The 26,857-nt window shown below is 43.2% G+C and overlaps 2 protein-coding genes across 5 annotated transcripts in view; one reads left to right on the top strand and one right to left on the bottom strand.

Annotated features, from left to right (window-relative positions):
- Positions 1-117: 117 nt before the first annotated feature.
- The window catches only part of ralgps2 (Ral GEF with PH domain and SH3 binding motif 2), a 62,502-nt gene continuing 35,762 nt past the window's right edge, over positions 118-26,857 (bottom strand). For 3 of the 4 annotated variants that reach the window (XM_035647259.2, XM_035647260.2, XM_035647261.2), the window contains exons 10-21: positions 9,212-9,349; positions 8,623-8,713; positions 8,342-8,409; positions 8,082-8,220; positions 7,800-7,951; positions 7,667-7,721; positions 6,989-7,066; positions 6,056-6,161; positions 5,399-5,491; positions 4,475-4,580; positions 3,953-4,044; positions 118-3,871 (exon numbers count right to left, since the gene is read on the bottom strand). In XM_035647259.2, coding sequence (XP_035503152.1) covers positions 3,842-3,871; positions 3,953-4,044; positions 4,475-4,580; positions 5,399-5,491; positions 6,056-6,161; positions 6,989-7,066; positions 7,667-7,721; positions 7,800-7,951; positions 8,082-8,220; positions 8,342-8,409; positions 8,623-8,713; positions 9,212-9,349 — 1,148 coding nt within the window. In that variant the 3' untranslated portion in view covers positions 118-3,841. The remainder of the gene's footprint in view (positions 3,872-3,952; positions 4,045-4,474; positions 4,581-5,398; positions 5,492-6,055; positions 6,162-6,988; positions 7,067-7,666; positions 7,722-7,799; positions 7,952-8,081; positions 8,221-8,341; positions 8,410-8,622; positions 8,714-9,211; positions 9,350-26,857) is intronic. The other variant, XM_035647262.2, reaches the window with a different exon arrangement.
- angptl1a (angiopoietin-like 1a) lies at positions 11,102-25,102 on the top strand. The gene is made up of 6 exons (XM_035647263.2): positions 11,102-11,435; positions 19,700-19,957; positions 20,112-20,729; positions 23,261-23,454; positions 24,161-24,431; positions 24,560-25,102. The coding sequence occupies exons 2-6, from the start codon at positions 19,768-19,770 to the stop codon at positions 24,745-24,747; spliced, it is 1,461 nt and encodes a 486-aa protein (XP_035503156.1). The 5' UTR covers positions 11,102-11,435; positions 19,700-19,767; the 3' UTR covers positions 24,748-25,102.

The following is a 26,857-nucleotide window of genomic DNA, read 5'->3' as shown; positions in this document are numbered from 1 at the left end:
CCATGATTCAAAAGTCACACAGCCACACACTCACTTCTACACCCTCTCACCATCCTTCACCCATATCCCAGATCAACAGTCACAATCTTCAGCAGAACAATGAGCATGAAACACATGTGGAGTAAAAAAGGGCAGAGTGTTTATTGGTTCTCAGTCGTCACACCAGGCAGCACATCACTCAGCAGTGGAGGTCACAGCGCTCGCCACAGTCAAGACACAGGCAGACAGAGATAGACACACAGGGTGAAGGTCAAAGGTCACTAATACATCACCCTCACCACGTTTGATGGGTTGAACTTAGTTTGTTGTTGATGTCCTTGGTAAACGATGCCTTGCCAAGAGCACAGGAGGCATAGATTCACATTGGTTCAATATCTCCAGCAAAGAATAAACATCATATAACCACACTCACACACCGTCCTCTGCTTGAACCCGTCATCTCAGCCTTTAAACATTTCCCAAGACCGTTAAAAAAGAATGAATTCAGAAGGTAAGATTCACTCAGAACAGTTAATACAGGGCAAATTGTGCATTTGTAGACAGTGTGGTCAACTCGAGGGAAACAACATGAATTCTGACCACAGCTAAGAGAATTTTTTCAAGGATGACATCAATTTTCTTCATAATAACCAAAAATGATCTTGGGTCTGACATTCGAACGTTCCACTCTCATCGTAAAATAGATGATTGTGGGGTCTCTACGTCAGTCATGATTGGCCTTGAAATCCAGTCGCCTAAAACCACAAAACAAACATGAAACATAGTTTCCATTGTTCTGAACATGCATTGTACAGAAATGATTATCATAAAAAAGAAATTCATGTAAACTTGGGTTACAGTGAGGAAAACCTCACGAAAAGCGCTTGACATGATTAGGGAATTCCTCAGAGGAAAGATTATGACATTTCTTTTTCTTTCATCATTCTAAGTGAACATCAGATACAGGGAGCTGAAAGGAAAGGAAATATTGTCTGTCTGCATTGTGGGTTTGTTTACATCTCAGCCACATCCGGCCGCCTTGCTCAGTTTCTGAAACAGCCGTGATACTTGCTCAACTGAAAAAAAACTTTTGATAAAGACCAACCAGCATCGGTATATAAACACAGCCTATCAACCCCAAACCTAAAACTAATTTCACTTAATTCATTCACAGCCCCCTCTCACAGGCCCCCGGCCCACCAGTGGTATAAAAACACCAGTAACTATCCTAGTGCTCCAGTGCTGGGATTTTTGTCATTTCAGATGCACTCTGCTCCGTTCTGCAGCTCCAGCCAAAGCCGACACAGACGAGTACCGTTTCCACTTCCTATCTGCTCACCAGTCCGCCTCTCTTCACACATCTCGTAAAACATGAGCCAGTGTGGAGTCGTAGCCTGAGCTGGCGTGATTCAGCCACGCAGATGATTAGGTGGCTGGTTACCCCACTGCTCAGCAGGGACAGTAGTCTGATGGGATTTGCCTATCTGTCTTGAGTTACAATGGGTTTGAAAAATAAAAAAAGGAGTAAAGTATGCACAAGCACACAAATATTTAGATTAACTGCCGCGTTACATAAGCCTGTTGTTGGCCTCCTCTTTCATTCTTTCACAGGTTCGTTCACTGTCATCTCTTCAGTTCATATACAAAAAGGACTGAACGTCACTGTCTCACTTCATAATGTCTGTCCCGCCTAAAAAAAAAGCTGAACTGATGACTTGTACATTGTGTCGAGGACAGTTTGATCAGATTAGACGCATTAAAGCCGATCCTGTGCTGTGAATACAGATATGTTCGGCCCCGAAACTCTATAACCCATTGATGCGACAGTTAATTCTACGCAATATATTTTCCTAAAGTAGATAAAGTACAGGTGGAGCCGTGTGGAGGCTGTGATGTTGGGCTAAAGATTGTGTAAACATACAATGTAAACAGCCGTTCCATAAAGGAGATTAGAATTTGTTTTGAATTACTGGGCGATAAGCACCTCATCATTGTCATCACCACCGTCCTGATCCTGTTTGCTCTAAAACAATCAGTGACCGTCTATTTGTGGTACGCTAAAACATCTGTGATGCACAGTGGAAACTAAATCCCAGGTTTTTTCCCTCTGCCAGTCACTTGGCACTGATCATAACCAAGGTGCTTGAGCTATTTCCAAATCAGATGCAACATGGTTCGGGCTTTAACTAAGCTGGGACCTGGCTAATAGAACAACAGGCAAGAAGTAGAAAAAAATCATTCACATGTACATAAAATATTCAAAATGACCGCTCCAAAAAACGGAGAAAAACAAAGAAACAAAAATGTAACATTCATATGTAACAGACAAAAAAAATTTCTACATTGACGCGCAATTATCTTCTACATGGTAATACTGTGAACTGCTCCATCCCTCCCAAAAAAATGGAAAAGAAACTAACAACACAAAACAATATCAACAAACAAGATTTAAAATAGACTTGTATGGCTCCAGGAAGCTTTGACTGTCTGCTCCAGACCAGAGCATCGAACCACGCTAAGCAACAAGACGGAGAGGAGATGAAATCAGCTTTGTGCTGCTGCTCTCTCAGGACCCAGTACACAGTTTCAAGTCTTTAGTGTTTTAGTATGAGTGTGAGTCTGGTGAAGTGAGCATCACCTTCCTGAGCCGATGCAGGCGATGATGACAGAGAGCAGACGACACTGGAGAACTAAGAACTGCAGGTTTGTAAAAGGAGGAACTCTCGTCTACCCAACCGTGAACACGTCTTAGCTTCGACTCTGGGATTATCGTACCTATGTGGAACAGGTTTCCTGTCATTTAAGCAAAAATTTCCTCTCCTCACCCAATGCAGTTGTACATACAGACACACATACACACACACACACACACACACAGGTACAGAACACTTAGCGAGTATATGACAAAAGAAGAGGGGCTACGTACTGTGATGAAAAATAAAAACGTTCAGGAAGTGAGGGAATTGTTTCTGCTGGAATCGATTGCGAATCAGAGCCCTTGCGTTTACCATGCAATCAAATAGGCCTGTCCGTGTGTGTGTGTGTGCGTGCGTGCGTGCGTGTGAGAGATAGGGAGAGAGTGAATGCATGGTTCTTGTAAATAATCCCGTGACTCCAAGCAAACTCAAGTGAATGAAGAGAGACAAACAATTGAAAGTGTGAATCCAATGGGTAAAAGAAGTGTTTTTCCAAACCCTCCAATGACTTAGTCCGATTGGGGTGTGCATGTTGTGATTTTGTGTCCAGCTGAATAAAAGGAGAGAATCTTGCTTTCAAAGCACGACAGGGACATGAATAAAAATAGATAACCCCTCAAGAAAACCGAAGGGGAGGATTATTTCTGTCCACCCGAGGATGGTCAGTCAGTCTGTGAAAGAGGAGAGGAGAAGTTGAACGGCTCCACTGAAGTGCTAAACACTTGGCCAATGGGAGACGAGAGGAGTGGTCCAGGTCCTAGTTCAGTAGTCAATACATCCAAAACAGTCCCTTACACACACACACACACACACACACACACACACACACACACACACACACACACACACACACACACACACACACACACACACACACACACACACACACACACACACACACACACACACACACACACACACACACACACACACACACACACACACACACACACTTCCATTCACTCTCACATACAAGCACAAACACACACGGGGTATTCTAGTTAAGGCAGTGGTGGCAAGTGAGGCTGCAGTGGGCTAGAATCTGAATCAGTGGGCAGGGCTCATGGCAGTGAAAGCTCCCACTAATGAGTCAGTACTCCTCCTCATCCTCCTTGTCCGTTTCCTCATCCCTCTCCCCTTCGCTCGGTCGCACTTCCCAGCATCGGTCACTCGAAAGACATCAGATTGGCTGGCACCTGGGAAAAGAGTGAGACTTGTAAAACATAGCTAATATTCAGCAGTGTGTGTGTGAGAGAGATGTGTGTGTGGCAACATACCTGTTGCCTATTGCTCTGACAGGCAGCACTCAGATGTTTGAACCAGAGCAAAGCGTTCATTCTGTTCCCTGCTTGGTACTTGTAGGTGTTACCTAGGCAGCGGAGACAAACAGCGTGAGTTGCCAAGTCTCTCGTCGTTTCCACCTGCTTTCTCAAAACTCTGGAAAGATGGCTGAAGCCTTACTTGACTTTGGCCGGCCCAGTGATAATAAAAACAACTGTCACAGTTCAGGACAAAGTCAGAAGGGATCGTGTGTGTGTGCATAACCAGCTGCATATGAACATAAAAATTTCAAATATGCGCACACAATGGCAAAATCAAAAAGTTACACTTACTGCAAACTGGATGCAAATAAACAATTTTTGTGTGTTTGCGTGCGTGTCACCAATGAGACCAATCTCCACTTGGACCACTTTACTGCATCGGTTTTCAGAGGCAGGATTTCTTGCTGATTTGTCATGTCTGTTTGTTTTTCCTTTTGTGTGAGTGTGTGTGTGTGTGTGTGTTTGTGTTATTCTCACCTTGCTCTGAGTCAGTCAGCAAGAAGACATCAGGATGCTCAGGATCATCTGCCATTATGGCCATTAGACCCACCACACACACGCTCTTACTGGACGTTGACTTGAACTGAGCAGGGGACAAGAGAAAAAAAGTAATGATTTCCTTTTTTCCCCCTAACAACTCTGTTGTGTCTAAATATTAATACAGCCCTTGTGTATCGGAGTGTGTGTGTGTGTGTGTGTGTGTTTGTGTGTGTGTGAACCCTGGATTTTGCCAGTGAGCCTGCATGTGTACTCCACAAGGTTCTCATTAGCCTATGAGTGACACAGGACTGCGGTGATGTCATTGGTCTCATTATTCAATGAGTGCTACCATGTGTCTCTCCCCCCACTGCACCGAAAACCAGTCCAGTCCCCACACCCACACCCATACACACCCACACACACATCTCTTTTCCTTCTTGCCTACGCTCTCCTCGGAGCTCCTGTACCGTTTCAGTGAATGTTCCTGTAAAGATGAATAAGTCCAAATACTCTTTCACACAAATGCATGCCCAGCCTTACACACTGTGAACATGTTTGAATAACGACCTATAATGAACAGAAAAAGTGCAGCTTTTTTCATCTGCAAGCGCAAACACACAAAGACAAATCATTACATGTTTTTTCTGCAGAGTTCAAACCTTGAAAGAACGAGTAAGTAATGGCTGTCAGATCTTGTCTCCTTATAAAACAGAGCGTGTTTCTGGGTAATTTCGGCCATTCACTCTAACTTCTATCAACAGCTGCAGACCTTAAGATGTCTGACTGCATTTATGAGCTTTCTGTCGTCACCTGCCTTTACAAACAAACACAGTAAAACCTCCAGGATTGATACCATCTGGTGTAAAAATGAATGGCATGAACACATCCTCACATGGTGACAGACCAGTTTGTGTGACTTACATGTTTCCTCTCAGTGGCCTTCAGGGACTTGGCAGGGTAATAGTAGAGCTGGGTTCCACAAAGAGCGACCCAGTATTTGGTCCAAGATGCCACCTGGAGGCACAAAGGGAAAATCATCTCCATGTATGGAAAAATATATTAAAGTGAAGCTGCTGATTAATGCTCCTGGATCTGGGAGATTTTGCCTGACTACACAGCCAGACTGAGAAAAAGGCTTTTAGACCTTGTTACATCATCAAAGAAGCTAATAAATCATCCACACTACCTATGACGGTTTTAAGTTATTTTAGCTGCGTAACAGGCTCCAGATTAGTTTCCAGACAAAACAGAATAGGATCATCTCAGCACAAATAAAAAACGACTTGAGCAGAGCAAGGAAAACAAAAGCTGTGGAGAGAAACGCAAGCACAGCCAGAGAGGACTAAAATGAATATAAGGAACAGACAGAAACAAAGATGTTCTTCAGGTTAAGGAGTCTCTGAGGTCCTATCTGTGCTCCTGACAGCATTTATTGCCCATCTGCTCCTGTATGGTACATGCAGGTGTAGGTGTATGAAGAGCATATGGACACATGCACATGTACGGTTGTGTGTGTATATATATATATATATATATATATATATATATATACGTGAGTGTATGTGTGTGGCTTCTCACTGTTGGTTTCTTGCCCTCCTTGAGCACAGTCTTTCGTCTCAACACCCCCTGCACGGTGACTGCTCCGGGATACAAGTGAACTGCAAGCTCTTCTGATTCCGCAGAGCTATGACAGGGCAAAGACAAACATTACAAGATACATACACAAATGTACACATTCAGAAAACATGCACATGTGCTGGATCAAATCAGAGATGAACTAGTAGTAAAGCCCGACGCAATCTGCAAAAGACACCTTAACCGCTGCTTCACGAATAAGAAACTACACCTTTTTTCTGTCACATTTCCCCAAAGTTGAATTTTAAAGAACTTAATCTGAACACTGCTATCTGCAGAAAGAAGTGCGGAGACGGGCAAGGTGGTGTGCAGATTGTGTCTGTCTGGAGGATCAGAGCAGGAAGCCCAGTGCAGGAGCCTAGTGAAGCCTGGAGGAAACAGAGGGGAAGAGAGAGAGACCAGCCCGAACCGCAGGGTCCGCCTACTATGCAGCGTCCATGAGAACTGGCTCATAATAACCTGAAGAGTCCGTTTGTTTTACTTTAGGAATGAGGATGTAACTGTTTGATTCCAACAACACATGGAGCTCAGTGTGTCTGTGGAAACTCTTTGAAATATCTTGGAAACCTAATCACCAGAGGCAGCCCAGGTTGACTTTGCGTGTAAGAGTTATTGTGTGCGCGAGGCAGACATGCAGGAAATTCGAGAAAGCAAAAGGTAGATTGTAGACTGATGACACGCGGCGAAAGATGAAGAATCATGACCTCAAACCCTTCCCCGGATTTGTGATTTCACCCACACACACACACCCCCTCCACAAGTTTTACCCAGCACTACACACGCTAAGCACCAGCACACAGCGGCCCCTTGCAGGTGAGGTGAGGATAAGAGCGGGTTTGATTCAGGTCAGGTTGGTTCCGGTCGGGATGAGTGTACCTGCTGGGCCTCAGGACTCCTCTGTAGGGGATGCGGGCAACTCGGGTCACTGGGCCCAGAGAGTGATAGAACCGAGTCCTGTTCAGAATAGGATACAATTGGATAGGACAGGGGGCACGGAACACTGTTAAGGCTTTTTCGGGTGTTTTTTGTTTTTCGTTTTTTTAGCCTTGTTACTGTTTTTCCCCCTTCACATTGCATGAGTTAGGGCTGGATGAAGAGGGGACATCTGGTTAAAGGAGTTATTGATGGATGTGTGTTCGCAGAGTTATATAAGAGTTGAAGAGAAAGGTGTTTTGGAAAGAAGATTATTGAGCTGATGGTTTTTACTTCTGAACTAGTGAGTGTGGCTCCAGACAGGGGGACTGCAGGTGAGAGGATTTTAATATTAAGCATTCAATACATACATTTTAGGCTGCCTTTAAAGCAGAAGCATCTGAAAGCAGCGGTGGAGTGATGATGCATGACGGCCTTGACTGCAATCTAAAAGCAAGGCTGTGCATGCTGTGTGTGTATGTAAGAGATTTAACGGCATATAATTTTGCATAGCTGTAATTTGAAGCCAGAGCTTGGGAAATTAGACAATCACATCAGAGCATGGGGCTAGTTTATGATTTTACACGTTGGCCGTGATGACAAAAGCACCAGCACGATGCATTAATGATGCATCAGCCTTACCTCTCAAAAGCTGGCCAGGACACTTCTTCACTGAGCTCCGAGCCCTCACTGCTCCCTGTACACAGACAACAAGCAGCACGATGAAGAAACAGACTGCGCAGCGTGTTAATAAGTGCAAATGCTTCAGTCGTACCCAGTGAAATACCGCTGGACAACGTTGAGCTCTCTGCTTGTCCTCTGGTGGGACTGTGGCTCTCCATCACACTGTCGTCCAACAGGTGGCGAGAACCGGCATTGGGGAACGTAGCACTTTTAAACTCTACTGTATTCATTTTATGAATAAAACTGTGGAGACAGCAGGGTCAGAGAGATAAAAGAGAGGGTGTCAGTATTTTTTAGTTTTGGACATTTGGTGTGCAAATTGTGCGGTTTGTTGTACATCATCCTCATTATGTATCAAAGAACTGATTCTGACTTGTAGCCCAGGCTGTGGCACTTCCTGTGTCCATAGGGCAGCAGGTTCCTGGGGGAGGGCGGAGTGGCCGGGACTTTGGGTCCCTCACTTGCTACTGTACATTTTCGGCTGCAGAGAGGAGATGCTGACGCCTCCTGGCCTGTAGGTGAGAGTGAGAGGGAAGCAGAAATGTGCAGTCCAGGATGAACTTGGTTATAAAGTGATGATACACAGGTTTATTCTACAGCTCACATCCATTTGAGATCTGCAGAGAAACTCACCCACAAGATCCTCTTTGGAGGCGTTTGCTCGTGGTGTGCTGGTGCCTGGCTCAATCTTCTGTGACAACCTAAATAAAAAAAAACATTCATTAATCCATCCAGCTTGAATTCACCCCCTGAAAAACAGTGTGGTGATGATTTTTTGGGGGGCTACAGAGATGGTTTATCAGTGACTGGCAGCAAGCAATGAAATTAGAAACAGTATTGAAAACCTTCCTGGCAGTAAATGGCTCCTGTCACCAAATCAAAACTTGTGTAGTAAAGTTTTGTTTTTTTCTTACTTGTAATTGTCGTCCTCCACAAACTTCTGCAGCTCCTCAATATACCTGACTGAGTTGAGATACTTCTGCACATGAGGCAACACCTGTATATCTGAAAGATGGGAGGTTATGATAACAAGAATGAATACAGAACAAGACTAAACTGAAATCAAACAAAAAGATGACAGGTATCAGCATGTCAGGAAGACATTTGACATATTTCAAAAAATAGCAATAAATAACAAATAAAATCCTAAAATGCATTTCACTCATGCTGAATACATATGAAGGATAAAATGTCTGAATTATTCAGAGTATATATACACATTTTTTTCTTTCAAATTTCACTAAACACGATAACATATTGATGAATAGAACAGATTCTTTCAGTGTGTCCATGGCAACAGAAAATGAAGTAGAAAGCTTACAATGCTGTTTTATCTTCCCGCCTTTATACAGAATCCTCTTTGTTCATTTTTTTCCTTCCACATGATGGACATAATCAAATCTCAGGGTGAAGGCTGGGGACAGTTTAGACTTTAGTCTTTTTTTGTCTTGTAGACTTTCCATCAATGTGTGCGTGTGTGTGTGTGTGTGTGTAGAATCTCACCGTAGGTACAGGATCTCTGCAGGTCCGATATGATTCTGAGGAGGTTGTTCATGAGGTTGGATCTCTGTTCGTTCTCCAAGATACTTCCTGTTGAGGGGTAGGCCGAGTCTATGTAGGTGAGATCCGACAGGTACATCCCTGAAAGAAAAAGATACAATACGTTTTATCAAATCAGGAGAAATATACATAACCTTCACTCGACTAAATCAGAGAGTGGAGGGTCCCACTGGTGTTCATCCATCAGTGTTATTTTAAACTCCAGTGTGAAACGGGAGGATTTTCCTGTGTGAACACAGAGCTCATCTCATTAAAAGGAAAACATGTAGACACAAACAAGGCCGGACATCGTGACAGGGCCAGATTTCCTCTGATGCATGATGCAAGTGTCATGCAGCTGTGGGTTTCTTGGTGTGAAGACCAGCTGGTAAATGCAGACTGCATGTTTGATATTACACAGACAGGAATGAAAACCTTGCACAAACGCTTCTACTTGCACATATTTTACTCAGGTTTATAACCAAATGTTTTTGCCAATGAGTGCTTTGAAGGGATGGCTGATTTTCTCTTCAGCTTTTCCTTTCCCTAATCCAACTGCCTCTTTTTGGCAGATTTGGAGCAGAGCTGAATTTTTTTGGTCTCTCATTACATAAATATTAACACTGAGAGACAAACCCAGAAGCAGCTTCCCACCATTCTGAAAAGAGAGATTTAGAAGCTTCAGAGGTGAACTGATGTGGCTCTTCCCTGCCCCTCGTTCCTTATCTTTCACACGCTAGCATCCAGATTGAGTGCAGATGTAAGAAAAATTATCACACAGTAAACTATATGTCTTGTTCTCACAGATGTGTGCACATACAGAAGTATTTACAACGCTATGCATGCACATTTGAACACAATTGTACAAATAAGCGAAAAAAAAAACTGCAGGACCAGATCCAATAATAAAAGGGCCAAACCTCATGTTCAGGACACCAAGTGCAAACACAACAGATTAGAATCAGAGAGGGAGGGCGGTGGAGAGCAGTTTACAAGTGTTTGAAGACTCAGCTGTGATGGGGGAAGTGAGAGATGGGGAGAGGAGGAGGAAGAGAAGGATCCCAAAGGCTTAACTGCTATTGCTACTCTTCTGAGAGCATGTCAGGGATAACAGCAGTTAGTCATGCATAAATCCATAGTGCCGGGAACACCCAGGGACAGATGCATGCTCAGGGAACCTGTGGTCAGGACGCACAGACACTTTGTGTGTGTTGACATGTGGCGGAACCTGTTTGAAAAGGATCAAATTAGAAACCTGAGGGTAAGAGCATGAGATGTGGTCACAGAGCAGCGAGCGAACGTCCTCCTCTGTCTGCTGCTCTTGGCTAGTTTTCTAAAATCTTTCAAATAAAAACATATCGTTCCCTGTCTCACACACCTTAACACATTAAAGAAAGTGACAACAAGAAAAGACAGATTTCTTTTGCTCCAATAAAAGCGCAAAGCACCGTTATCCGTCTGCCTCTTTCTCCAGCTCTCACATTCGCAGCTGGAACTCAACAGGAAGCCGCTCGGAGACCTAGGCAGCATTACAATCAGCTCTTCCCACTGCTAAAGAAAAAAGGCAGCAGCTCGTGCCTGCGCTCAAAACTCAGCAAAACTGCCTCCTCGTAAGAACCATGAAGGCCATTGTTGAGGATGGGAAACTTAATGAGGCAGCCCTGTTATGCTCTTTTTTTCTCCCTTCAGAGTGACATCAGAGGTAGGCTGGGCCACTCCCCCCCAAAAAAGAAAAGAAAGGAAAAGAAAAAAGGCAATCTCCAACTCCCACACCCTTTCCCCCCTTCTTCTCCTCCCCTCCCTCCCTCCTTGCCCTCCCCTCCTCTAGTCTCCCCCATCCTTTGTGGAAAACTCAAAGCATCAGTAATCGGAGCTCAGTCTGTTGAAGTGGCCGGCTTTTGAACCATGCCCCAGCTCAAGCCCCGGGACAGCTGAGTCCACAGAGAGGGGAACATCTTTGGGAAAAAGGGCCTTGACGAAAGAGCCTGTACTTTTGATATTCAGCAGCAGGAGAGACAGAGCGAGTGGAGGGGAGAACCTCAGAAGACTGGGGCAAGGAGAGAGAGAGAGACCGGGGGACAGAGAGATGAGTCCTGGGCAGTGCAGCTCGGTGAAGACGCAATACAACACACAGGTGAAACCATAACTGAAGGACCCCCCCCTCCCCCCAACCACTGGTAACAAAAAGGTAAATGTTGTCCAAGTTTACAAGTTTGATTCTGTGTGTGTGTGTGTGTGTGTGTGTGTGTGTGGGGGGGAGCTCTGGCTGAGAGGTTGAAGAGGTTAGGACGTTTCGTGACTGGAGGCTCCAGCTGCAGACAGTAACATTTAGCAATGCTTATTTGGCTTTCCTCTGCAGTCTGAGGACTGAAATATACTTCATACAGCATGAAAAGAGCTGTAATGTGTGTATATATATATATATATATACGTTCAACAAATGAGATTAACAGTATATGAGAGGAAGTACGGGCTGCAAATGGTGTAGCCATAATACAGAAAATGAATGTCGTTTGGTGATTTTTTTTTATCTTTTCCAGTTTATAGCCTGATAATTGACAGAGATGTGCAGTAAGACATTTAGAGGACTTTTTCAAATGACTACTGATTTTAGTCATTGTTGTCTTAGTGTGTTCTCCCCAACTGATAAACTTCATATATAATGTACACTAGGCCTGACCTGAAGAGAAGCCAAGGTAAAGAGGAAAAAGAGTAAAGAGTAGAGAATTCCAGTGAAACACTTGAGGGAGGCTGATGTCTGATCTGATCAGATGGAGAGATTTGAACTGTGGAACCAGGCTTGTTTATTTTTTCTGGGCTTTTGGTTTCAAAATACAGCTCCATCTGAGCCTGGCTGCTAACAGGGGTGTGGGGATGGAGCGCAGTTAACCTGCAGGAATCAAGGTTTCATCAACAATACTCTACACATTGTGGGACGGTGACGTGTCTCTCAGCATTTGCTTCTCCTTGTTATTAATGGAGATTGTGAGATCATATGCTGAGAAAAAGAAAAAAGAAAACACTACTGTAGTTTGTGGAATCCTTGAATGTGTTTCTGCGAGTCTCCTCCACCGGGTCATGTTTAATGAAAAGTGATGATACAATGTAAAATGACTCTCACCACATCCTCTATCAAATACACACCGTGGACAGAAAACACTTCAGCCACAAGCTTGCCATGATGGCAAAATCTTTGAACACTAACAGCATCAATCTGGAGCACTTCCATATCATCAACTCACAATTGCCCTCAAATGTTTTCACTTATGTCCTGGTCTGTTGGTGGGATCCTTGGAAAAATGTTCTGTTTGCTAAAGAGCCACATCTGTGAATGCTGTGGACAACAATGAAAGACACACGCTCCCTCAAAAAAACACATGAGCTTGAAGTAAGAGGCAAAACGAGAATAGTGGAAACTAAGAAAACATTTCGTCGTGAGCTTGCTTTTTTTACTCATGGAGTAATAAATCATAATATCAATACCTCCAATAACTCAGGCTGTGAAAGAAGAGGCAGTTAAATTGATAAACAGGAGGCAGCCGCAGATTTCTGAGAAATATCCAGAACACACTGTGCTGAGCAGCGGAGCTTGGCCCTCAGGTTTACCTAAAACCTGGAGCACGGGGGACAGGTCTGGGAGAAAGCTTTAACAGGTCATTACGACCAAACCACACATAAACTAACCATTCTCTTAACCCTCACCCCAGACTGTAAATCACAACAGGAAATCTGTTTGATGTCTTTGCTGTTTTAACTTTTTTTTAAACCCCCTGGACAAGCCAATAAATAGCGTTCAGGTAGTGCATGGTATTGCTGTCAGAGCCGGTTAACTGCTGCCCTTGCCCAGCCGTCCCGTCACAGACCATGTTGTAGCCCAGCGGGAAACTGATAGCTCACTCGGCCGACTGCAGTTTTCAGGCGCTGGGCATGCAGCCAATTGCATCTCGCTGTTTAACCCGGGGCTGTGTGCGGACCCTTCGCATTCACAGATGTGTAACAGACAGCTCGGCTGATCTTATCAGCAGAGCAGCAGAGCCACATATAGAATCAGACGCAGATAACCCAAACACACACAGGATACAGACATGGGCTTGTCCAAAAACACTGGTGCTGCACTGTGCTGACCACATGTGGTTAAATCCAGCTGCAGCAGAACAAGCCGGACACATTTCATCGCATAAAACTCAACCTTGGATTATGAGTCACAGGGCTAGCAAAAAGAATTATAACAACCGAGGGGGAAATTAGGACAAGTCTGCAGTCAAATTTGAAAGAAACCCCTCTAGCTGCACCACCAAGCTCATTTAGAATCCCCCTAATGAGAGCTTGGATACAGCTGAATGGACAGGTCAGCATAGGGAGGAAGAGGTCAGCCAGGAGGTCGGGATAAACAGACAGGAGAAGTAGAGGCATGTAACCAAGAAGAGCCAGTGGGCAATGGCAATGGGTGTGTGTGTGTGTGTGTTAGTGTGTGTGTTCAACTAATAGAAAGCATGTGCAGTCAGTAGTGTGAACTTAAAATGAGGTGAGACCCAGAGGAGAAATAAAAACCCAAGAAAGACTTTGTAGGAGTGCTTACGAGTAATCTCTGAAAATTTACACTATGCTGCCAAACAAACTGTTATATAAATGCTGTTACTTTTTAATACGTCCCCCTTCCTAGCTCACCTCTCTCCCCCAACCCTCCTCCGGCTTTTTTCCAATGCTTGAAAACAAGTGCCACTTTACTAGTTGAATATAACCAGGCGGGGGAACCACCTGAAAGCGTGAGGGAACTGCTAATCAGTCTGCCTGGGTAATATCATACTGGTAGACACTCGTTCAAGATGGTGTAAAATTATGGGATTTTGTCATGCAAGAATTAGAGATATGTGTTTGTGGCTGGGGGCCGGCTGTGTTTGTGTTTTGTGGCGGGGGAGGTAAAGAGATGACGAATGAGGCCGTTGGAGAGTTGCGAGTCCTTATTCTGACTAAGTATGACAAATAGAGAGGAACGGCCTGATATGAACTTCATCACCTTCCACGAAACCTCAAACATAAGAATAGAGAGTTTGTGCTCCTGTGTGTGTATTTGTGTTTGTGTGTTGTGCCAAAGGGGGAAGGGGCATCTTCCACAAAGACCGATTGATTGCAGGGGTTGGGAAGGGGGAGGTTAGAGGAAGGGTGAGGCTGCACCATAATCCCCACATAGAGACCTCTGACCCCAACATCAGCCCAGATGTTTAGAGTTTCACTACAGAAGAAGGAAAACAGATTGGGGCTGTGGGGCCTGGGGTTAGGGGGGGGGGGGGGGGGGGGGGGGGGGTCCCTCCTCGGGAGCTAGAAAGCAGAAGGTGAGATCCACTTGTGGAGTTATTATTTGGTTGGTTGCCTTGTAACCAACGGCTAATGTATTCTTAAATTAAACCACTTTATCTAACAGTATCCCCACTCGTCTACCTCATCCTTCATTTTTAAATTCTAGTGTGAGGCTCCAGTCTCAATCACTGGCTCGAATTATAAATGCAGAGCAAATACAATTTTAGCACTCCAGTACCATAGATGATTTCCCTTTTAATACTTTCAACATGCAGAATTTAATGAGATATAAGACAGCACCATTAATATTGAAGCGCAGTGCATTTGTTATTCCACTGTGGTAGTGATCTTTGTGAGGTTCCTTCAGTTTGATTGATCGAGATTTTATGTTTTTTCCCCTTGTTGTGAGTCGTGACCTTCTCAGTTGTTTTTGTTGTAATTAATTGTTTCATTTCAGGACTTTTACTACATCCACATTCATGCTGCGTTCTCCTCCATAACCTCACATCTCAGCTATTTCTCCCTCCGATTCTCATTCTATCCTTTCTCCAGCTCTGATTAGATGGTTTCTCAGCTTTCTGTTGCCCTTCATTTTCCACATGTGCTGCTGTGTTAACACTTCACTCAGTGAGTGTATGAGTGTAACTCGGCTATGTTGACACAAACGGTGGCTGGTGACATCATGTCGGGGTGAAACGCTGGGGTCAGTCTCGGGCTCAGCTCCATGTTTTCATGTAAAGCAGCCCTGACATTCATTGTTGCTCCTCTCCTTTTTTTGTTATTGCTTTTTCTCTCTCTCTCTCTCTCAGAGAGTGATGGTCGGTCATGTTTCAGGACACTTTGGACTTGTTGTGGGAAAGTCAGCAGGTCAGATAGTGGGAGTGGAAACCAAGGATTTTGAGGCTGGGAAATACATTGGCCATGAAAATATTGATCCGATTTTGTCCATGTCCTTCTCCTCCACTTGTTGAACTGCAATCTATCAGGCTACACACATTAGAACTGGTAAATCACAGCAGGAGATACACTGACCAGGAGATCTGGAACAGACACAACAGAGATCAAGTGATTCTTCGGGTACTGAAACAGCCCCAATCCAAGTTTGACATTTTCGTGGGCCTTAGTTCATGCTCCTTACCTGGTACCGCACGAACAGTTCAATGCACTCGACCAAAGGGATTTGGTGAATCACATTTGAATTTGATATGAATCAAAACAGATTCTCCTTACTCGTATGCATCTATCCTGCTTGCAATGCACCAGGAAACAAATTATCATGTTTACCTCCAGATTTTTTAGGAGAAAATTACTTATCATTCAAAATGTGAATATAACGTAGTTATTACAGCATCACGTAACAGAAAAGCCGACACATTCAACACATCTATTACTCGACTTAACGTTATTAAACTTCCTTTTATTCCAAAGATGAATTAAAATGAATGAGAGGTGCAATGGCTAATCATTTGAGATTTAAACTTCACAGTAAGAATAAGACAGGTCAATCAGTATTTGCCTTGCACAGAAATGTGCAGTGATTTTGAAGGGTTCCTTCTTAACAACACACCTGACGTCCCCTTCACTTCTAAGCACCTGCAGCGAACCACATTTTCCCATGGAAACAGTTTAAACCACTTTTATATTAATCTTTGTCTCAGATCACAGGAGACTTCATGCCAGAACACTACAGTGTAACCCGAAGTGACAAGAACTACATATGGCTGTCTTTCTGAGCGACCGACCAACATTCATCACCCTGTATAACAAACAAGGCAAAACAAATGTTTCCTGTCTAGGAGTAAAGTAAGCAGCGCTGCTGCCTCGCTTAATGAGTTCTCTGGTCATTTCCTCTCTTATGACAGGCAGAAAAGAATTATTTCTGACACAGAAAAACCAATGTAGACGAAAGGCAGTGAACTCAGGATACACACATATCGAGAGCGAGTGGTGTGGTGAGCCAATTGGAGAGCCAAACTCATGCTGAAATAGTTATTCAGTACAGGGCTTTGTCAAAGGTGAATAGTTGGCACCACTTTGCACTTTGTGTTTGTGCGTCTGTGTGTAGGAATTGTGTGCAAATGTGGGTGCACGTGTGGAGAAAAATAGCTGTGTATGAATTTTTCTGTGCATGAGCCATTCCAGAGATCTGTCAGTGTAGCAACTAAGCTCTTTAATCATTATTAGATCAATCTGAAGCCAGGTGTCAAAGAAATGACCACTCAAATAGCTGCGTTCAATAAGAACCGGCGGAGCTGCTCATCCCGAATACAAGAACCTTTAACTGTAATGAAAAAACGAACATAACCAATTTCACAAACCATAAACATAAAATAGAGCAGCGTCAGAGCAGAATACATATATGGAACATTTGAAAGTTTGTCTTTAGAAGACGGCAGAGTTACTTTATTGACTTTAAACAGTGAAATGTTTGACACTTGCTCAAATGAAAATTGTTCCCAGTTGGACGAATGAGTGTGTTAAAAAGAGCAAAGGAAGTAGGCTACACATAAATAATGTCCCTCCTTAGACTGTTCCAATAACAGTCATGAAAATAAAATAGACCATAGCTCAGACATTGAAAGACAAAGTGGGGAGTGAGGAATTAAAAATCCACTGTCATATGTCTCCTGACTATTAATAACCATTAGTGGAGTTACGATCCAGCTGCACAATTAGGAAGACTTACGAAGCTCATACTGTTGCCAAAATATAAAGTAGACAGAGTCAGAGGCCCTCTTCAAATCCCCTATTCCACACAGTTTCGGTGGTTTAACATTTCACAATAAATGTTTGTCAGGAAGGATGCAATTTAATAAATCCTAGTGATATCAACGAGAAAATTTGAAAACTTCTGTATTGGTTACAGTTTATAACTTTCATATTTTTCCACCCAAGTTATTTAGCCGTAAGCAAAAAGAAGGGAAGGAACATCAAGGCAATGAGGAAAGAAAGTATGCGGAAAAAAGAAGAAACATGTGGAGGAGGGGGTTTGCACAAAGAGGAAAATAATTAAGTGGAAAGAAACGGGCAGATAAAAGAGCGCAAATCTGTCAAGAATAAAAAAGTATTTGGTGTATTTTATCTATCAAACGCTATGCCTCAAATTATGATCATGATGATGGGCCTGGAAGGAAAAAAAGGGCCATGACCCACTTTCAACCACAGTTACTCTCTTCTATTTACTACTACAAGTAGGGCAGCACCACATATTGGGACAAATGTAACGGCTTCTCCGTAATGTACAGTTTAAAACTCTTTTCTCGCCCCAAGCCCTTCAGCAGTGTTTAGTTCAGGTTTGTTGGGATAGAAAAAAAAAAAAAAAGAAGACATTCGGCTTGTTCTGAGGAAACACTGCAAACTTTGTACCTACACAGCACCGTGGTGACCTCTCCACGCTCACTTGAATGTCTTTGATATGGTGTGGTTCTCTGAAATAGACTAGGCCCCTCATACTAAGAACCACCACCCAAGGGGAAAATCCCACTCCACAAGACAGGAAAGAGAGGGAGAGAAGGAAAAAGAAAAAGATGAGAAGAGAGAGACGGGGAAAATTTACGAGGTGAGAACTGATGGATGAGCTGTAATGGTCACGCCTCCCTAAACTGTAGACAATGCCGCCTATGGTCACGTGTATGAAGCTCACAGCAACAGCAGAAAGCCAAGTCATAGGTTGGAAGAGAAGACACGCATGAGAACCGATACTGGTGATGCTACTGTTAAAGTCATTAATAGCTCTTACTGGGGTCAGCAAGTATACCGTACCTGGATACACAGTCAGACACACCAGCTGCTGGAAAATCACACCACCATGAAAATGAGTAACGTCTCTGGATAGTCATGCACACACAGTATTCAATCATGCAGATGGACACACAAGATTATGCAGCAAGACTGCAAACACACACTACATATCTTCCGCAGTGCTAGCTGTAATCCCGTCCCTTCTCTGCATTGTTCCAAGTGACGGAATTGACAGAATTCCTGAGGAACCACAAATGCGTCATATGGGAGACACACAATGCCTGGGCTTCAGGGTGGAGGTAGGACTTAATGATGTGGCGAGGAGTAAAGATTGAGTGTGAAGAGTGTTGGAGTGGATTAGCAGGACTAGACCGTCATGGCCTTGCGCAGGCCGGGGTGTTAAATGGAGCAGTGTGTACATCTCTGTGTGTGGGTTTTGTGCTTGTGCACTGATGAGAAACAGAACTGGAATAAGCGTGGATAAAATGCTAATAGAATCAACGTTTGAAAGAAGACGAGGAGGTAGGAAGGCAGACTAAAGACTACGGTGAGAAAACGCAGACATATCAGAGAGTGTATTTGGTTTTAGTAGGTAACTGCACTGAGCAATTACATTTCTCCCTTTTTATTCATTTCACACGAGTCTGGAAGTAGGGTATGTTATATAAAAAATGTACATTACAAGAACGCTGTATCAGTCGCTGAGCTTGTGTCTGACCAATCAGCCATTTAGTACTGCAAATCACTTCCCTTGGCCATTAGAAAGGACCAACTCAGGAGCAGTGACAGTCGAGGGGACATGAAAATACAGTATGATCTAGAAGCCAAAGTAGAACTAGATTCATGCAGCCAACTTCCAGAAACGTTCTTGGATCCCCAAAGGGGGTTGGTCGAAGATTTTCTCAATCAACACACTAAGCTGCATACTAAAAAAGACAAAAGGACGAATGTTAGCTAAAGAAGAGAGAACATCTCATTCTAAGACTAAAGAAGATTGAAGAAAGCTTAAGGGCAGAAACCAAAGATAAAACACAGCCAGCTGCCACGTATCAGACCTCTTAATGGTCGGGAAACCAACACTGCCTCAGAAAAAAAGGGGTGTTGGTCAACGGGAGAACTCCCTGAGATGAAAAGCAGACCTTGTGCTTTTGGCTGATCAGAAAATGTGTTCTCTCTTTCGGTCTGTTAACACAAACAACATTGTGTGGAACAATGGCCTTTAGTGCACATTAAGAGAACACTTTCTAAAACAATTGCTTTGGATTTTTGCAAAAATAGTTTTTGATTTAAATTGCATGGCAGTAATGTCCTCTGTTCTTGATAAGTATACAATCGGCATGCCATCCGCTTAGATTCCCTTTGTAGGCAAAGACGTTTTCTGTTTGCGACTCTTAAGGTCTTATATTCCAACAGGAAGGCCTGGAGGGACTTGGAGGGAGCATCAGTAGCTGTCCATCTATTCATCTAAGCCTCCAGCAACAATGCAGGGGCTGGTGTGGAGCCTGTGTGTCGTGTTCTGCCTCTCTCTCTGGGAGGAAAGTTACTGCAGGAGTTCCAGGGAAGCCCGGAGGACCAAAGAGCTTTCTCTCCACAGGAGTAAAAGAGCTCCCCAGGATCCTGATGCCAAAAAGTGCTCCTACACCTTCCTTGTACCCGAGCAGAAAATCACAGGTTCATATAATAATAATTCAGCGATAAACTGGAGTTCTGTCTAGGAGAAATAAAGAGCTATTTGGAGAATAACTGAACTTTATCGTCCGTTGTCTCCCTTTCACCCTCCCCCCCCCCACTACCTCCTGGTAATCTCTCCTATATCTGTCAACAGGTCCAATCTGTGCCAGCACCACAGGCCCAGAACCAGACAAGGACAGAGTGACCCGTATGGACATTGCCGATGTGCGGGAGGTGCTCAACAAACAGCGACGTGAGATTGAGACACTGCAGCTGGTGGTGGATGTGGATGGTAACTTGGTGAATGAGATGAAGCTGCTGCGCAAAGAGAGCAGGAACATGAACTCCAGGGTGACCCAACTCTACATGCAGCTGCTGCATGAGATCATCAGGAAAAGAGACAACTCTCTAGAGCTGGCCCAGCTGGAGAACCGCGTCCTCAACGTGACCTCGGAAATGATGCGACTGGCTTCAAGATACAAGGAGCTGGAGGCCCGGTTCGCCACGATGGCTGCAGTGGTCAACAACCAGTCCATTCTCATCACTGAACTGGAGGACCAGTGCCTGAGGACGCTGGGACGCAGTGAGCTGCCCGTGGTACCTCCACTGGTACAGGTGGTGCCGCAGAACCTTCCAGTTAATAATCGTTTCACCAATGAGATACAGAGGGACAATAACAAGCGGGCCTTTCCCCGTGGATCACGAATGGAATCTCCTACTGCAAGCCCTTTTGTGAACAACCCTCCACCACAGGGAACACTCACATCAGATGGTATGTACCCACGTTAATGTGGCAGGGGATGATGAAGGAATAAGTGGTATAACGCTGTGAAATAATCAAGGGTCTACTAAGTTTCTGGGAGAAGGAAGCTGAGTAAAAACAAATATGCTTTAAAGTACTTGTCAATTACAACAGTACTTGTCCTAATTACACGCAACCACATAAACAATTATCTACAAAAGTGCAATTCAAAACGTAATTTCTTGCCACAGTTGGTATTGCTGAGGCACAGTTGGCCAATTCTTGGCATGCTACAGAGGCCATGAAATCATACATTCCGATGATTCCGACTTGGCTGCCTGCTTTGGCTGCACAGCACTGAGCATATGCACTAAATTAGTAGGATGTGGATTGGTCTTCTTTGAAAACCATTAAAAACACTTTCTGTCTATTGTACGCAAGGAATATAAACCCATTTAATAGATTAGATTCCCAAGTGTCAGACCTCAACACAAAACTATCTAGTCAGATAAGGCTCCGATTTACTTTTTCACAGAGACCGACTAATTCTGACATATGAGAAAGATGGTCTCAAATAGGAAACCAATTTGCAAGTTAGGACGCTGCTTGGAAATGGCTCCTAAAAAGTGGTCAGCGCTGCAGTATTTTGACTGGCAATTCGCCGACGGCAGTTAATTCTGAAAGGGATTATACAACCACATAGTGAAATGGATGAATTTATTTATAACATCCCGCAGACAAAGAGGGAAATAAAAGAAGCCAGAGACATAATATGATTTCCAGAAGAATACTGAGGTCAAAGAGCATTTTCTCTGGTATTTGATTAAATCAGATACTGAAATTCTACGGCCTATCCAGTAATGTGAAGTGTGAATTCAATACAGTCTTCTGATAAATGTTTTTTCGTGAGGTTGTCTAGAGTAAATGTTTGAGAGGAGGACCATTTTGGCTGGTGTGGCTGACACATCGTCCCTCACAATTAAACATTCAGGAAATGAAAAACATGCCTGATATTTCAACATTTCTACTGTTTGTGCACATAAAACACATGTAAACCATATATTTGACAAGGATGGACACCTCACTACTTCACTTTCATGAATGGGCCTTTTTCAACAGGCAGCGCGAAACAAAATCACAGAAGAAAATAAGTAGAAACTTCATAACGCATAGCTAAGCCACCAAAGAGCACTAATGGGCTCTCTTCCATGTAGGTTTACTACTAATGTAAATAAAAATTGCCTGACCACAGTTTGGTCTAGTTGAGTTCTTTTTAAACCTGCTATGGCTCAATGGTTCAATTTATTTTTAACCTCAACCTCTTAAAGCAATGTTTAAAGAAACTGACAAGAAATTGACAGAGGAGGAGAGAAAGGGGGAATATGTTAGGGAAGCCCCTTACTGACAGTTCTGATGGAGACATTATTACTAGAAAAACATAACCTTTTGCAAGGGAGTTTTAGGTATCTGTACCAGGGCATTATACTGAATCCTTATGTGCTCTTATATACAGCTGAGAAAACCATCTTCCATAAACCTTAAGGCCCTGGGTGCCCCCACACAATGCCTGTGTTCATACTGGTTTAATACATTCACACTGGGGAAAAGAGAGGAAATATGCAGGATTTAGGTTCAGCTGCTTCAGCTTTGGGTGCAGCGCTACCACATGGCTTCATTTGAAGACCAACTCAATTCAAGGCAGCAAATACATGTTTATGTAGTTTCAGACTGCATGATTTTTGAAGCAGGAGGAGATATTTTCCAAAGAATGCACCGACAATGATACATCCCCTCGAATGGTTCCTGCCCAACTTTCTTTCCCCCTTTTCTCGTCTGCTGTCTCCAGCCCCTAGAGTTATGATGATGATGATGACTTTTGCATATGCAACTAGAATGGCACTCAGTAGAGCACATACCTCCACCAAAAGTCCCCTTCAATTCAATCAAGCCACACCAAATTACACACTTATAGATATGCCTGATTTTATCATCAAGATCCATGCATTATTCCCAAGGTAAGCTGTGGAAATGTCAAAAACAACAGTGACAACAACAAAAAATGCCCCTTCTCACAATGTTAAAGAAAGTTATATACATATTGTACATTTTAGGGCTGGGAAAAAAACATGCTTGGATTATTTTTGACAGATACTGTGAATGCAATATGAGACACAAATTGAGTGGGACTTATTCCATTTTATTTTAACTAAAAACATTAGAGAAAATTATGGTTATTTTTGTTGGGGTCGGTTCCCTTCTCAATATGATTTGTAGGCTGGGGCATTTCTGTAACACCACATTCATGATTGCATGTTGTAACACCTTATTTATTTAAAAAAATGTTTAAATGCGCTTTGGATATTGCACTTGGTCATAATTTATACTGAAGCATGATATGGCTGAGCAATTCAATGATAAATTAGCCATATCAAATTACAATATAACAATAGATTGTTGCCAGAGGTGATATTGCAATAGGGAACTCTTTCAGTCAATATAAATCAGAGCCACCGGCAAAATCTCTATTCAAACTCTTTGATCAATGATCTTTCTGATCCCAGGTCCCTTCAAGGACTGTTTCCAGGTGCGTCAGGCGGGACACACCACCAGCGGGATGTACCTGCTTAAGGCAGACGGCAGCGACAGGCTGATTCAAGTCTGGTGTGAACATGGCCTTGACAATGGCGGATGGACCGTGTTGCAAAGGAGGAGAGATGGTTCTGTCAACTTTTTCCGGAATTGGGAGAACTACAAGGTAGGTTAATGAAAAAAGGCAGGGTTTAATTAGACAACCTTACCAAAAAATGTATCTGATCCTTTAAGGAAATTGTCAAAATTTCTTTCAGTGTGCGAGAGAAAGGTTATTGAAGCTTTGCCATCTCCACTCTCGTAAGCAGACCAGTCTCAGCATTTCATTTTGTAGCAACTAAGCAAGAACTTATCTTAACAGTTTTGATAGATTGGCTCACACCAAAATCACAGTCAGGAAGCGTAGCTAGAGACTGACACACAAATATACATAATTAGAGAGTCCTGGTGGGCTGAGAAGGAAATGCAGCAGGGGAGATGGACAAAGGAACATACACTTTTTAACACCTAGATTGATGAAACATAAAAAGATTGTCTGGCCAGGGTATATTCAATACGCATCTCTCCATACATCTGCAGCCATTTCACCGCTGGCCCTGACATTCAACTAATTCATATTGAGAGAGAAACCACAGATCACAACCTTAAAACATTATTGTCTCAACAGAAAGCTGGTTTGATTTCATTGTACTTGACTGCAGAGGCAACAATACTCCAAACTCACCTCACTCGGATTTACAGTTTGTGTTTTTTTTGGACATGATTTCTCTAATCACAGAATAAAAAGATCTGTTCTTTCAAGAGTTAGCTAACCCACACTGTTGACTAACTCCAAATAACACTGCACTTTGTTGGTGCTTGTCCCCCTACAGAGAGGCTTTGGCAACATAGACGGTGAACACTGGCTTGGACTGGACAATATCTACAAATTGGGGAAACAGGGCGACTATAAGCTGATGATAGAGCTGGAGGACTGGACAGGGAAGAAGGTGTACGCGGAATACAGCAGCTTCCACCTGGAGTCAGAGAGCGAGGGTTATAGGCTGAGGCTTGGCACCTACCAGGGCAACGCGGGGGACTCCTTCAGCAGTCACAACGGCAAACAGTTCACCACACTTGATCGTGACAAGGATGCATTTTCAGGTAGGGTGGATGCTAAAGGAGTTCCAAATGTAGCCTCGTTTGTTATGTTTGTTTCAGCACAATGACACAACGGCTTTGTCTTTGTCCATCACAGTCATCTTGTCTCACATTGTGTCCCGCTCCGCTAGGCAACTGCGCTCACTTCCATAAGGGAGGCTGGTGGTACAATGCCTGTGGCCAGACCAACCTGAACGGCGTGTGGTACAGCGGGGGAGTTTACCGCAGCAAATTTCAGGATGGAATTTTCTGGGCAGAATACGGGGGAGGATTCTACTCCCTCAAGTCCGTACGCCTCATGATTCGACCGATCGACTGAAACCTCAGACTTTTCTGTTCAAATGCTCCACAGTCTCCAGCCTCATCTTTATCTGCCCATGAACAAATTCTGTAAAAGCAGAACGGGACTGGAGGACGAGACTGTGGCATCTGTTCATAGGCAGACAATAATGACTCGGTCGGAAGTGACTTAGTTGACGCAGAGACACGGAGATGAAGACAGCTGCCATCGCCCCCTCTACAAGTAACCGCTTTCCTCCACCTTTCAGTCCGGACACTCATGGTTCATGAATCTCCCTGAGAGATATTACTCAGTATTACTCTCAAGTGTTCTGATTTGCTCACTCCTGTTGAAACTCGGTATGTAATAAAGGGAAATGGTCATTTACTAAAGACACGAGATTTCTTCTGAGCAGCTAATGGTGACTTGTTGAAGTTAAAGTTGCCCATACCAAGGGCTGCTGGATGTACTGGGATGGTAAACACTAGAAGCACTAAATCACAATGGAGTTTAAAATTGTTTGGTCAGCCAGAATATCTGTCTAACAAATGGTGAGAGGAAAGGCCTTGAAGAACTTACTGTTAACTTGATTCTGGGATTTGTCTGGACTTCTGGGGTTTCATTTGACCCCAAACAAACAAATGTATTCATGTAACAGTGTGCTTGTTCAATGTGCATATGGCTGTGCTGGCTTTGGTATGTAAATATCTTTGGATTTAATTGTGGAAGTTAATTTAAGAGGTGTGATTCTACTCAGGCCAAAATATCCACAATGTTGTCACTCAATGTCGCCAGTCTTTGTTATTTATCAGCGTATTTATAGAAAGTATAACCATGGCCATTTTATATCCAAGCCCTGTACCAATACAATTCTTAATAATTTTTTTAATCCTCTGTAGAAGTTTAATCCAAAGTGGATGTCAAGTTGACTCGAGTTTTGAGAACGTGTGACATGCACTGCCAGTTTCCAAGTAAAATTTAATTTCTTTCTATGAATAGCAAAACAAACGTGTGACTCTTTCCTTTCCAAAATGAATCAGACCATTTTGAAATATTACAGTAAAATATAAGCAACCCATCTATCAATATAAAAGGATTATACACACTTCAAATTTCCTTAACCTGATGTAAGGGCTTTCCAAGAAATCAAAGCACTGAAGAGGGTCAGAGAGACAGCAGAAATCATAAAAAATTAACTGCGACCACAGTGACTGCATTTAAAACCACATTATTCTGGTTTTGAAAGAAGTAGACAAAAAAAAAGAAAAAGACAAAAATTAGGTGAAGGGTAAAAGACAGATTCAAGGAGGCAGTCAATATATCAAAGTAGAGACAGAAAAAGATAACAGGATATCAAATGATGCTGCTATAGAAGAATTTGGATTAAATTAATAAGTGAAGGCAAGAGACAGAGATGTGCAGAGGAGAAGGAAGAGGAACATTCACCGACTCAATGCACAGCACACCAACGTGTTCATTTTATCTAGATGAGGCCTTTTTGGAAATCTGCTCCCATGTTTTCTGAGATGTGAGGAAACACATTCAGGGTGGGACATGTGGATGAGGTCAGTGACCTGGACCTTTGACCACCATAATAAATAAATAAATATTAACAGAAGTCCTCACTCAATAGCACCCTATTTAGAGAGCTCTGTTGATAAACTCCTTGTCTGCATAGGACACATTTCAGCTGTGCTTACCCTAATCTGTTTAACGCAGAGGTTTCCAAACTATGAGTAGAAAGAGGAGCGCAGAGGGACAGAGGTACAGTAAGATATTATATTAGGTGTGAGGGACAGGTAAATGTTAGTGTTTAAAAACAACAGGAGGCTAGTTATTGAAGTTTGGCTTGTGTCAATGCTCATGGAGTCAATTAAGATACTTTAAGACCCTAAGGGGGCCAATATACTCTGCCTGAAAAGCTTGTGAGATGGCCAGACAACTTCGGAAAGTCTTTCCCCCCAACACCATTTAAGATTTGTCAGACTCGGAGACTGCGTCCAACCATATCTGTGAGTCTCCAACATTCACACCCACTTTGCGCTGTGATTGGCCAACTATGTGTATAACTGAGTGCTAATATTTGAGAATCTTGAAGCAGATATTGTCTGAAAACAAGTGTCAATATCCCCGGTTTTCCTCATCGCAA

This window comes from Scophthalmus maximus, chromosome 13, assembly GCF_022379125.1.
Source record: "Scophthalmus maximus strain ysfricsl-2021 chromosome 13, ASM2237912v1, whole genome shotgun sequence".
NCBI lineage: Eukaryota > Metazoa > Chordata > Actinopteri > Pleuronectiformes > Scophthalmidae > Scophthalmus > Scophthalmus maximus.
The sequence above is the reverse complement of the archived record's forward strand: the minus strand, read 5'-3'. Positions and strand labels throughout refer to the sequence as shown.

Bases quoted from the DNA above. Each gene is read 5' to 3' on its own strand.
- angptl1a (XM_035647263.2), top strand. From the start codon at position 19,768: ATGCAGGGGCTGGTGTGGAGCCTGTGTGTCGTGTTCTGCCTCTCTCTC. The intron at 20,730-23,260 runs GTATGTACCCAC...TTCTGATCCCAG, and splicing joins GGGAACACTCACATCAGATG to GTCCCTTCAAGGACTGTTTC. The intron at 24,432-24,559 runs GTAGGGTGGATG...CCGCTCCGCTAG, and splicing joins TGACAAGGATGCATTTTCAG to GCAACTGCGCTCACTTCCAT.